The sequence below is a fragment of the Nerophis ophidion genome, linkage group LG02 (assembly GCF_033978795.1).
Source record: "Nerophis ophidion isolate RoL-2023_Sa linkage group LG02, RoL_Noph_v1.0, whole genome shotgun sequence".
Classification (NCBI taxonomy): domain Eukaryota; kingdom Metazoa; phylum Chordata; class Actinopteri; order Syngnathiformes; family Syngnathidae; genus Nerophis; species Nerophis ophidion.
Genome location: NC_084612.1, coordinates 71,991,386 through 72,004,978, shown reverse-complemented (window position 1 = coordinate 72,004,978; position 13,593 = coordinate 71,991,386). Strand labels below are relative to the sequence as shown.

Genomic DNA, 13,593 nt, shown 5'->3' with positions numbered 1-13,593 from the left:
TTTGATACAGTTGTGTCTGAGGGATCGAAGGTCACGGTCATTCAATGTTGGTTTCCTGCCATGCCGCTTACGTGGAGTGATTTCTCCAGATTCTCTCAACCTTTTGATAATATTATGGACCGTAGATGTTGAAATCCCTAAATTTCTTGTAATTGCACTTTGAAAAACGTTGTTCTTAAACTGTTTGACTATTTGCTCACGCAGTTGTGGACAAAGGAGGTGTACCTCGCCCAATCCTTTATTGTGAAAGACTGAGCATTTTTTGGGAATCTGTTTTTATACCCAATCATGGCACCCACCTGTTCCCAATTAGCCTGCACACCTGTGGAATGTTCCAAATAAGTGTTTGATGAGCATTCCTCAACTTTATCAGTATTTATTGCCACCTTTCCCAACTTCTTTGTCACGTGTTGCTGGCATCAAATTCATAATTATTTGCAAATAAAAAAAATGTATCAGTTTGAACTTCAAATATGTTGTCTTTGTAGCATATTCAACTGAATATGGATTGAAAATGATTTGCAAATCCTTGTATTCTGTTTATATTTACATCTAACACGATTTCCAAACTCATATGGAAATGGGGTTTGTATATTTGATATGACATTTTCAGCTCATTTCAGCATCTATGATTGCACCCAAAAATGTACTATTACTAAATTATACCATTTGGATCACCTTTTAATAGCTTGGTGGTTGGGATTAGTTTAATTCGGGGGCAATATCAAAGAAAAATCCACTGTAAAGTTGTGATAAAGGATCAGCAGCGTGTGGCTAATGCCAGTGTTTACAGCTGGAAAAGGCAATGCCAGCGTTTACAGCTGGACAACGCAATACCAGCGTTTACAGCTGGACAACGCAATGCCACCGTTTACAGCTGGACAAGGCAATGCCAGCGTTTACAGCTGGACAAGGCAATGCCAGCGTTTACAGCTGGACAAGGCAATGCCAGCGTTTACAGCTGGACAAGGCAATGCCAGTGTTTACAGCTGGACAACGCAATGCCAGTGTTTACAGCTGGACAACGCAATGCCAGTGTTTACAGCTGGACAACGCAATGCCAGTGTTTACAGCTGGACAACGCAATGCCAGTGGCTGGACAACGCAATACCAGTGGCTGGACAACGTAATGCCAGCGTTTACAGCTGGACAACGCAATGCCAGTGGCTGGACAACGCAATGCCAGTGTTTATAACTGGACAACGCAATGCCAGCGTTTATAACTGGACAACGCAATGCCAGCGTTTACAGCTGGACAACGCAATGCCAGCGTTTACAGCTGGACAACGCAATGCCAGCGTTTACAGCTGGACAAGGCAATGCCAGCGTTTACAGCTGGACAAGGCAATGCCAGCGTTTACAGCTGGACAAGGCAATGCCAGCGTTTACAGCTGGACAACGCAATGCCAGTGGCTGGACAACGTAATGCCAGCGTTTACAGCTGGACAACGCAATGCCAGTGGCTGGACAATGCAATGCCAGTGTTTATAACTGGACAACTCAATGCCAGTGTTTACAGCTGGACAACGCAATGCCAGTGGCTGGACAACGCAATATCAGTGGCTGGACAACGTAATGCCAGCGTTTACAGCTGGACAAAGCAATGCCAGTGGCTGGACAACGCAATGCCAGTGTTTATAACTGGACAACGCAATGCCAGTGTTTACAGCTGGACAACGCAATGCCAGTGGCTGGACAACGTAATACCAGTGGCTGGACAACGTAATGCCAGTGGCTGGACAACGTAATGCCAGTGGCTGGACAACGTAATGCCAGTGGCTGGACAACGTAATACCAGTGGCTGGACAACGTAATGCCAGCGTTTACGGCTGGACAACGCAATGCCAGTGTTTACAGCTGGACAACGCAACGCCAGTGTTTACAGCTGAACAACGCAATGCCAGTGTTTACAGCTGGACAACGCAATGCCAGTGGCTGGACAACGTAATACCAGTGGCTGGACAACGTAACACCAGTGGCTGGACAACGTAATACCAGTGGCTGGACAACGCAATACCAGTGGCTGGACAACGCAATACCAGTGGCTGGACAAGGCAATGCCAGTGTTTACAGCTGGACAACGCAATGCCAGTGTTTACAGTTGGACAACGCAATGCCAGTGTTTACAGCTGGACAACGCAATGCCAGTGTTTACAGCTGAACAACGCAATGCCAGTGTTTACAGCTGGACAACGCAGTGTTTACAGCTGGACAACGCAATGTTTACACCTGGACAACGAAGGGAATGTGCTCGGAATATAAAAACAAGTCTGTTGCGTAAAGACTACACAATAAACGCAACGTTTCCTTTGACCAATGCCACTCGGGTGTGTGTTTCCTTACACAAAGCATAACATTATTTCACCTATATATCGACATATATGGGATTCGTTCATCTTAAATGTCTGAAAATGACTTTAGCATGGAAGCTAACGTTAGCTAGGTCAACCAGCTAGCCTTTGCAATGACAACAAGCGGGCGATAAATGCAGTTCAAACACTCACACGGGTTGCTCATGTTGTTTTAAGGGAATATTAGTTTGTTGCGAGCACTTTTGTGGCATTTAAGTCCAATATTTCGACATCCCCGTGTAGCTTTTGTTAGCCGACTGGCTAGTGTTGCTAAGTGTGCTAACACCATCTTGTCTCGCCTTAAAGACCAAGCACCGGTCGCCCAGGCTCCAATCGCACCGACGAAGCCGTTACGTAACAATATAATCCCCTTTGTGTGACATCGCAGGTTTTTAAAAGAGTTGAAATGAGCATAGAAAAGTTAAGTTCCAGAGTGGCGTTTTACCTGCCATGTTGCTCTGCGGGCTGCCGTCCTCCCGTGTGGGCTGTCACCCGCGCTCAGCTGTCACTCAAACACACGCAACAACTTCCTCAATCTACTTCCTGACGTCCAAATTTTTAATTTTTTATTTTTTGTTTTTCGACGGGGATTCCGCTAATCAGCTCGGACATAAAGTCGACATAACTTGGCGTTTAAAAACTTGGGCCTTTGTGTAAGCGGTCCCAAAAAAAAAAAAAAAAAAAAAAAAGCCGATGGAGTCACGTGACCGGGCGTTCCAAGATGGCGACTGGTACTTTCGCTGCTTAGCTAACTCCGCTGTTTACAAAATCATCACAACATGGCTAATGAGGGCCTTTCGACACTTCCTTAATAATTCCACTTTTTTTACTGCCATGAAGTGAAGAAATACACGGCGTTTTGTGGCAAAGACGAAATATTTAGAGGAATGGTCGTCATATTGTAGAACAGGACCCAGCAATGGCGTTAAGAGAGTTAAAAGTTTGTCTTTTGGGGGTAAGTAACTGTTTATTTCTACTTATTTCACCTCTATTTGCCACTGTTTGTTTACGCGTAGCGTCAAATTAGTTTATTTCTTTCAAATGAATCTCCATTTTATGTCCATCATGTCCTCATGTCTCATGTCTTTTAATTGTTTTTATTTTTTTGGACTATAATGTGCAATAATGTTATATGTATATGTGCATATGTATTCATATGTATGCATATATGCATGTGTGTGGATATATATACATATATATATAGATACATCTCTTATTTCTATCTTTTTTTACTATTTATATTACCATATTGTATATGCACTAGAGGACCGCGGTTTGACTATTTTCTCACTTCCTGACTATTTTATACAACCCGCTAGCAGCCGACCTTTGATGTATTTCAGCGGGCGGGTGGCGGGCGGTTGCGGTTCTGATAAACTGTTGGTTCGGGTGGATGACGTCTTTGGTGATGCGGTTGCGGATGATATAATTGCCTATCCGTGCATCTCTAATATGCACCTAAGGGGATCTGCTCCAATTTCGTTGTTCTTTGAACCTGTTCACTGCAATAATGACAATAGAACTCTATCCTATTCTATTCTATTCTATTCATTAGTTGAAGAGTGGATCGTGAGATCGACAGGCGGATTGTTGCAGCGTCTTCAGTAATGCGGACGCTGTATCGATCCGTTGTGGTGAAGAAGGAGCTGAGCCGGAAGGCAAAGCTCTCAATTTACCGGTCGATCTACGTTCCCGTCCTCACCAATGGTCATGAGCTTTGGGTTATGACCGAAAGGATAAGTTCACGGGTACAAGCGGCCGAAATGAGTTTGGGGCTCTCCCTTAGAGATAGGGTTAGAAGTAAAGCCGCTGCTCCTCCACATGGAGAGGAGCCAGATGAGGTGGCTCGGGCATCTGGTCAAGATGCCACCCGAACGCCTCCCTAGGGAGGCGTTCCGGGCACGTCCAACCAGTAGGAAGCCACGGGGAAGACCCAGGACTTGTTGGGAAGACTATGTCTCCCGGCTAACCTGGGAACGCCTCGGGATCCCCTGGGAAGAGCCGGACCAAGTGGCTGGGGAGAGGAAAGTCTGGGCTTTCCTGCTTAGGCTGCTGCCCCTGTGACCCGACCTCAGATAAGCGGAAGAAGATGGATGGAAGTGAGGAAATACACTGCGTTTTCTGGCAAAGACAAAATATTTAGAGGAATGGTCGTCATATTGTAGAACAGGACCCAGAAATGGCGTTAAGGGAGTTAAAAGTTTGTCTTTTGGGGGTAAGTAACTGTTTATTTCTACTTATTTCACCTTTATTTGCCACTGTTTGTTTACGCGTACCGTCAAATTAGTTTATTTCTTTCAAATGAATCTCCATTTTATGTCCATCATGTTCTCATTTGTCATGTCTTTTAATTTTTTTAATTTTTTCGGACTATAATGTGCAATAATGTTATATGTATATGTGTGTGTATATTCATATGTATGCATATATGCATGTGTGTGGATATATATACATATATATATATAGATACATCTCTTATTTCTATCTTTTTTTACTATTTATTTATATTACCATATTGCAGGGGTGCCCACACTTTTTCTGCAGGCGAGCTACTTTTCAATTGACCAACTCGGGATCTACCTCATTTATATATATCATTTATATTTATTTATTTATGAAAGAGACATTTTTCTAAACAAGTTAAATGTGTTTAATGATAATACAAGCATGTGTAACACATATAGATGTCTTTCTTCCACGAAGACAAGAATATAAGTTGGGTGTATTACCTGATTCTGATGACTTGCATTGATTGGAATCAGACAGTAATGATGATAACGCCCACATTTTCAAATGGAGGAGAAAAAAAGTTGTCCTTTCTGTACAATACCACATGAAAGTGGTTGGTTTTTGGCATCTAATTCATCCAGCTTCCATACACTTTACAAGAAAAACATTGGCGGCAAATTCCGTAGCTTGCTTGATTGACATTCGCGGCACCCGAGGGTCTTGTGAGATGACGCTGGCTGCTGCCAGTTCATTATTATGAAAAAATGACGGAGAGGAAGGCGAGAAACACTTTTTATTTCAACAGACTTTCGCGCCGTCCCTTCCGTCAAAACTCTAAAGGCCGACTGCACATTTCCTATCTTCACAATAAAAGCCCTGCTTCATGCTGCCTGCGCTAACAAAATAAGAGTCTCGGAAAGCTGGCGTGCACAAGTGATGTGCACGCCAGCTTTCTGAGGGATCGCTTGTGCTCGCCAGTTTTCCGAGACTCTGTATTTAGTTAGCGCAGGCAGCATGAAGCAGGGCTTTTATTGTGAAGATAGGAAATGTGCAGTCGGCCTTTAGAGTTTTGACGGAAGGTACGGCGCGAGAGTCTGTTGAAATAAAAAGTGTTTCTCGCCTTCCTCTCGGTCATATTTTCATAATAATGATCTTGCAGCAGCCAGCGTCATCTCACAAGACCCTCCGGTACCGTGAATGTCATTTAAGTGACGTCTTGGTGAAGATTGATGATCACTAATTTTTAGGTCTATTTTTTTTAAAAGCCTGGCTCGAGATCGACTGACACACCCCCCGCGGTCGACTGGTAGCTCGCGATCGACGTAATGGGCACCCCTGCCATATTGTATATGCACCTTAGGGGATCTGCTCCAATTCCGTTGTTCTTTGAACCCGTTCACTGCAATAATGACAATAAAACTCTATCCTATTCTATTCTAGTCATTAGTTGAAGAGTGGATTGTGAGATTGACAGGCAGATTGTTGCAGCGTCTTCAGTAATGTGGACGCTGTATCGATCCGTTGTGGTGAGGAAGGAGCTGAGCCAGAAGGCAAAGCTCTCAATTTACCGGTCGATCTACGTTCCCATCCTCACCTATGGTCATGAGCTTTGGGTCATGACCGAAAGGATAAGATCACGGGTACAAGCGGCCGAAATGAGTTTGGGGCTCTCCCTTAGAGATAGGGTGAGAAGCTCTGTCATCCGGGAGGAGCTCAAAGTAAAGCCGCTGCTCCTCCACATCGAGAGGAGCCAGATGAGGTGGCTCGGGCATCTGGTCAGGATGCCACCCGAACGCCTCCCTAGGGAGGTGTTCCGGGCACGTCCAACCGGTAGGAGGCCACGGGGAAGACCCAGGACACGTTGGGAAGACTATGTCTCCCGGCTGACCTGGGAACGCCTCGGGATCCCCCGGGAAGTGCTGGACGAAGTGGCTGGGGAGAGGGAAGTCTGGGCCTCCCTGCTTAGGCTGCTGCCCCCGTGACCCGGCCTCGGATAAGCGGAAGATGATGGATGGATGGATGGATGTTAGCATTTCAGTTTGGCTTTGACTCTCCGGAGTTCACACAAAATTTCTACCAAATTCTTTTGTCTCGTTCTTTGAAAAATAAAATTCTATATTTTGCACTGGTTTTGAAGGTGAACACAACCAAAATGGCGCCCGCATCCTTGGACTTGTCAGTCTGTGGGCCTCAGTGGAAAAAGTTTGGGCACCCCTGGATTAAGCAAATAAGTCAAACAAAGTACTAATGTGAATAAACTGTTTAAACTACAATTGTTTAAAAAATACAAAGGGGAAGAGTTGTGATAAACGTCTTAAACTTAATTGAAAATAAGATATTAATCCTATTAAAATAATCATAACTGACTCAACTATTCATAAAGACAACTGTTATTTAGAAATCATTGATGTAAATTGTGTTACAAATTGAGAACAGGAAGTGAACATATGCATTATTAATTGTTATGAAGTGGAAAAATGCTGGGAATAAATAGGTTTTGCTTCTTTCTACTCCTTTTCGGACATGTTATTAAAACTATAACATGTAAAATAATTGAAACTGAAAACATGTTCGAAACAAACTTTAACCAAACAAAGCTGAGAAACATGTGGACCAGACTGATTCTTTATTCAACTTTTATTCGTATTTGTTTCCTCACCCAATTGCTAATCCAGTCTTTAATCGCAACACCAATCAATATGTGTCAGATAGTCAAAGTTCAGGAATTACTGGGCTTGCCAACACCCTGGAAAACAAATAAAGGACTGGTCGACCTAATTTTTTACGGCCTTTTTTATTTGTATGAAAGTGGTTTTATACTTTCCAAAAAGGTTGAATGGAGGCTTGGACTTTTGTTTGTTGATGATGTATCAGGGTTACAGCATTCAATTTGTGTGTGTCATATTACCCAATGACTGACAAACTATAAACACATATTTTTATATTTCACTTCAAGCGGAATCTAATTAAATGCACAGGTTTTGGTGTAATACGAATACATGGGAAACAAACTGATTAACAATCACATTTTATGTCCAAGAAAACTAAATTAAAAGGAAAAGGGTGGAGTGCCATCTCCGGGTTGGGGAGGAGACCCTGCCCCAAGTGGAGGAGTTCAAGTACCTAGGAGTCTTGTTCACAAGTGAGGGAAGAGTGGATCGTGAGATCGACAGGCGGATCGGTGCGGCGTCTTCAGTAATGCGGACGTTGTACCGATCCGTTGTGGTGAAGAAGGAGCTGAGCCGGAAGGCAAAGCTCTCAATTTACCGGTCGATCTACGTTCCCATCCTCACCTATGGTCATGAGCTTTGGGTCATGACCGAAAGGATAAGATCACGGGTACAAGTGGCCGAAATGAGTTTCCTCCGCCGTGTGGCGGGGCTCTCCCTTAGAGATAGGGTGAGAAGCTCTGCCATCCGGGAGGAACTCAAAGTAAAGCCGCTGCTCCTCCACATGGAGAGGAGCCAGATGAGGTGGTTCGGGCATCTGGTCAGGATGCCACCCAAACAGTAGGAGGCCACGGGGAAGACCCAGGACACGTTGGGAAGACTATGTCTCCCGGCTGGCCTGGGAACACCTCGGGATCCCCCGGGAAGAGCTAGACGAAGTGGCTGGGGAAAGGGAAGTCTGGGTTTCCCTGCTTAGGCTGTTGCCCCCGCGACCCGACCTCGGATAAGCGGAAGAAGATGGATGGATGGATGGAAAACTAAATTAACAGCGTAAAATAAATATGTTTTTTCTTGAATAGCAATCGTTCCTGCTTAACGTAATATAATGAAAATTTGGTCCCTCTTGCTTAACTTAGACCGTATAAATTCAGTTTTCAGCTTTATATCAGAGCAGGGCTCCAATTTTCATCACTATGAAAACTATTTTGACAAAAGGAGAGGTGAGATATTTGTGTTTTATTAATATAACTGGCAACATGTCAATTATATTTATTTATGAAGGAAAAATATCAACTAAAACAGTGTGGTTATTGTGTAAATTAAATATTGTTAGTTTTTCATTAGATATCTGAATTGAACCCTTGTAAAAATCACTAAGCGTTAAAACAAATATTATTTGACCCGTCGATGAGTTATTGTATTAGGAGCTACCCGTTAGACTCCTGCAGTATCACGATCATGAAGCTGGACACATTATGTTTGTGTTTAACAACTTATATACTAGCGGTTTAACGGTACGTGTATTTGTATTGAACTGTTTCGGTACGGGGGTTCGGCTCGGAGGTGTACCGAACAAGTTTCCACACGGACATATTAAGTAGCGTACCGCACGTTGTGTAAACAATGCACACCGAGGCACAACACACGGCATGCTAGCAACGACTGGGCTACGATAGACTGACCATACCTCCTCTTTTCACAGGCTATGTCCTCTTTTGCTGGGCTGTCCGGGTGGAGTTTTTTGAATGTCTCAAATGTCCGGGCATTTTAAGTTAGGGTTGCGTGTATTTTCAATGTATGTTCGGGGTTGAGAAGGGGTTAAAAACAGAACAAATTGTGCACCCAGCAGCTTTCGTGAGGGAGGGGCAGAGACAGCGAGAGAGTTTTGATAAACGCGCATGCTTTTTACCCATAGATTTATCAGATTTTATTTTTTATTATCTAAAGCAGGGGTGTCAAAAGTGTGCCCCGGAAGCTGTTTGCGGCCCACAGCTAATGTTTTAAAGGCCCACGGCACATTCTAAAAAATATTATTCAAATAAACAAAAACATAACCAAAAGTGAAATAAAAAAGCTTAAAGGCTAAATGTAATTTAGAAAATGTTGCAACATTGGCTAATAAAACCAAACTGTTTTTTTTTCTTCTTTCAAACTGTCATTGCTCAAAACATAATATTGAATCAAAAGCAATGTTTTTATGAATTATTGACCTATCCAAAGTTCCCATTTTTTCACATCAAATATTCCATAAAAAAATATTTGTGGTGGAAGATTTTGCAAATTTGGTAAATAAATAACCCAAAAATGTATATTTTGTTGTTATCTTACTGCACCGAAAATGAACCGAAACATGGCCTCTGAACGGATGTACGAACCGAATCGAAATTTTTAAGTACCGTTAGACCCCTATTGTATACACAACCTGTGTTTTATGAACGAGACAATATTTAACTAACAACAAGAAACCAGAGTTGTTAAATCTATTATTACTACTATGTTAGCATGTACCTCATTGACGAAAAAAAATTCCCAATTGTACCTTTTTTTTAATAGAAAAACTGTCACTGTGGTAAAAGTCTCAATTGGAGTCCGATTACCAGACGCTAGTTATATCATTCTAGCTAGCTAACTGCTGCCGTACAGGTGAGCGATCAGTCACCCTGGCATCCATTGGCTTAGCCTGTAGCAGACTTGTGAAGCTATGGTTTTTCCAAAGAACCTATTCAATCAATCAATCAATGTTTATTTATATAGCCCCAAATCACAAATGTCTCGAAGGACTGCACAAATCATTACGACTACAACATCCTCGGAAGAACCCACAAAAGGGCAAGGAAAACTCACACCCGGTGGGCAGGGAGAATTCACATCCAGTGGGACGCCAGTGACAATGCTGACTATGAGAAACCTTGGAGAGGACCTCAGATGTGGGCAACCCCCCCCCCCCCCCCCCCCCCTCTAGGGGACCGAAAGCAATGGATGTCGAGCGGGTCTAACATGATACTGTGAAAGTTCAATCCATAGTGGCTCCAACACAGCCGCGAGAGTTCAGTTCAAAGCGGATCCAAGACAGCAGCGAGAGTCCCGTCCACAGGAGACCATCTCAAGCGGAGGCGGATCAGCAGCATAGAGATGTCCCCAATCGATACAGGCGAGCGGTCCATCCTGGGTCCCGACGAGCGGTCCATCCTGGGTCTCGACTCTGGACAGCCAGTACTTCATCCATGGTCATCGGACCGGACCCCCTCCACAAGGGAGGGGGGGACATAGGAGAAAGAAAAGAAGCGGCAGATCAACTGGTCTAAAAAGGAGGTCTATTTAAAGGCTAGAGTATACAGATGAGTTTTAAGGTGAGACTTAAATGCTTCTACTGAGGTAGCATCTCGAACTGTTACCGGGAGGGCATTCCAGAGTACTGTAGCCCGAGCGGAAAACGCTCTATAGCCCGCATACTTTTTTTTGGGCTCTAGGAATCACTAATAAGCCGGAGTCTTTTGAACGCAGATTTCTTGCCGGGACATATGGTACAATAAAATCGGCAAGATAGGCTGGAGCTAGATCGTGTAGTATTTTATATGTAAGTAGTAAAACCTTAAAGTCACATCTTAAGTGCACAGGAAGCCAGTGCAGGTGAGCCAGTACAGGCGTAATGTGATCAAACTTTCTTGTTCTTGTTAAAAGTCTAGCAGCCGCATTTTGTACCAACTGTAATCTTTTAATGCTAGACATGGGGAGACCCGAAGATAATACGTTACAGTAGTCGAGACGAGACGTAACAAACGCATGGATAATGATCTCAGCGTCTTTAGTGGACAAAATGGAGCGAATTTTAGCGATATTACGGAGATGAAAGAAGGCCGTTTAAGTAACGCTTTTAATGTGTGACTCAAAGGAGAGAGTTGGGTCAAAGATAATACCCAGATTTTTTACCGAGTCACCTTGTTTTATTATTTGGTTGTCAAATGTTAACGTTGTATTATTAAATAGAGGTCGGTGTCTAGCAGGACCGATAATCAGCATTTCCGTTTTTTTGGCGTTGAGTTGCAAAAAGTTAGCGGACATCCATTGTTTAATTTCATTAAGACACGCTTCCAACTGACTACAGTTGATATTGATATTTTTTGCAGACTATTTTTAATTTTCATGGTAATAAAAATACCGACAACTTATTTTTACATATATGCATACTTCTGTTTCTAAATACGGGACTTTTCCGTTTTTCAACGGACAGTTGGCAACCCTCAGAATAACTGCTGTTTTTAAAAGCATACTGAAAGAAAACACTATCCAAAGATCCTCTGTTGCAGAAGTAGTCTTCTTTCCTAATTACATACTCCGAAAAAGGCTCGTCAGAGATCCTCTAAATGTCAAGAACGCATTGCTGTTTTTAAGGAAAAATCCTGCACGTGACAGAACTGTTTTCAAGGCCATACCGCACTGGTAATCACATATCCTCTACCGAAGACCTGGGCAAATTAAGGCCCGGGGTCACAATCTGGCCCGCCGGACATTCCCAAATATTTTTTTTTAAATCTTTAAAATGGAAAGTGTAGCTGCCATTATGGTGTGCAGAGATGTTTCAAATGACCGTAGATCTTGAACTATACAAACTATTTCAATGGTTGGAATCTGCGCTTTTGCACGATGTACTAGTTACTGTGTGTGAACGACTCCAGCCGTCGTCGTGTGGGTTGCATACACCATTCAGGAAGGACATCGCTGAGCAGGTTTGACTCTCGTTTATTCTTTCAATAAACAACGCTTCTGTGTCGATCGGGTCGCTTTTCAGCTCCTCCTCCGCTTCTCGTTTCGGTCCGCTTTTCAGCTGCCGGTGTCGTCGTATTCCTCCAGGGCTCATTCTTGGATCGGTCTTTCGTCGCTTCTTGCCCTCCTGCAGTGCTGCAGACACTCCACCTCTTCCTCTTGATCTTTCCTCCTTCTCCCCGCTTAAACACTGTGAGGAGATAGGCAAATTGTAAACCGTTGTGTGAGGCACACACCTGATCTCGATTGCTGCAGCGTCGCTCCATGCACGCCCCGCCTCTTCGTTCCGCTGCATTCTCCGCCTCCTGGCCGCCATCTTGAGCAGGGCCAAAGCGTGTCCCGCCCCGCCGTTGGCCCGTCGGCTCCGCCTCTCCACACAATAGTAATGTAAGTCACAGCCGCTCAGACCAAGCACCAAGCAGTGTGGGTGGGGAGCGTTTCCACAGAGTGTTTCCATCCATTTCCTACCGCTTATTCCCTTTTGGAGTGGCGGGGGGCGCTGGCGCCTATCTCAGCTACAATCGGGCGGAAGGCGGGGTACACCCTGGACAAGTCGCCACCTCATCGCAGGGCCAACGCAGATAGACAGACAACATTCACACTCACATTCACACACTAGGGCCAATTTAGTGTTGCCAATCAACCTATCCCCAGGTGCATGTCTTTGGAAGTGGGAGGAAGCCGGAGTACCCGGAGGGAACCCACGCATTCACGGGGAGAACATGCAAACTCCACACAGAAAGATCCCGAGCCTGGATTTGAACCCAGGACTGCAGGAACTTCTTATTGGGAGGCAGACGCATTAACCCCTCTGCCACCAGAGCCTGAAATGTGGGTGTCAGGAGATTTTTTACAGCAAAATTGTAAAGCTGAGTGATATATCACATATATCAAATTGTAATGTGTTTTTTTTTCTCGTTTTTTCGCGTTCATATTTCGCTGTCTTTGTTGAATTTTGTTGCGTTTCGCTTGATTGTAAAATATGTCAATTGACGTTCATTTGTTGTCAATATTCAGTGTTTTATCGTTCATTGTTAATATTGTAAATCCCAAATTCTTTATTTTCATGAACATTCTGGGTGTCTCATTCAGTAAAAAAATGTAAATTTCCATTCAGTTTTTTAAGTCTGTCATGACGTTTTTAGCATTTTGATTGATTTGATTGAAACTTTTATTAGTAGATTGCACAGTACAGTACATATTCCGTACAATCGACCACTAAATGGTAACACCCCAATAAGTTTTTCAACTTTTTAAAGTCGGGGCCCACGTTAATCAATTCATGGTAAATTCAATTAGACATTATTGTGAGGTTTTGCATTAGGTTTACCGGCCCCCAGACACATTTTTTTCTCTATATTTGGCCCCCGAGTCAAAGTAATTTCCCAGGCCTGCTCTACCGTATGGGACTGGACAGCTCTGCAGTTTTTATTTGCTTACATCGAAACTAGTTAAAGATCCTTTACTGTACATGACATTCACTGCCAAGAGTTTTTAACTAAACTCACAGGCTTTTTGATTGATTGATTGAAACTTTTATTAGTAGATTGCACAGTTCAGTACATAGTCCGTACAATTGA

The 13,593-nt window shown here is 43.5% G+C and overlaps 2 protein-coding genes across 4 annotated transcripts in view; one reads left to right on the top strand and one right to left on the bottom strand.

The window, feature by feature from the left end:
• The window catches only part of ppp4r1l (protein phosphatase 4, regulatory subunit 1-like), a 34,239-nt gene extending 31,232 nt beyond the window's left edge, over positions 1-3,007 (bottom strand). For both annotated transcript variants that reach the window (XM_061890067.1, XM_061890068.1), the window contains exon 1: positions 2,797-3,007. In XM_061890067.1, coding sequence (XP_061746051.1) covers positions 2,797-2,803 — 7 coding nt within the window. In that variant the 5' untranslated portion in view covers positions 2,804-3,007. The remainder of the gene's footprint in view (positions 1-2,796) is intronic.
• Positions 3,008-3,052: 45 nt separating this feature from the next.
• rab22a (RAB22A, member RAS oncogene family) overlaps positions 3,053-13,593 on the top strand; it is a 35,219-nt gene continuing 24,678 nt past the window's right edge. Inside the window, exon 1 of one of the 2 annotated variants that reach the window (XM_061890065.1) lies at positions 3,053-3,306. In XM_061890065.1, coding sequence (XP_061746049.1) covers positions 3,271-3,306 — 36 coding nt within the window. In that variant the 5' untranslated portion in view covers positions 3,053-3,270. Of the gene's footprint in view, positions 3,307-4,417; positions 4,567-13,593 lie in introns of those variants that run through there. The other variant, XM_061890064.1, reaches the window with a different exon arrangement.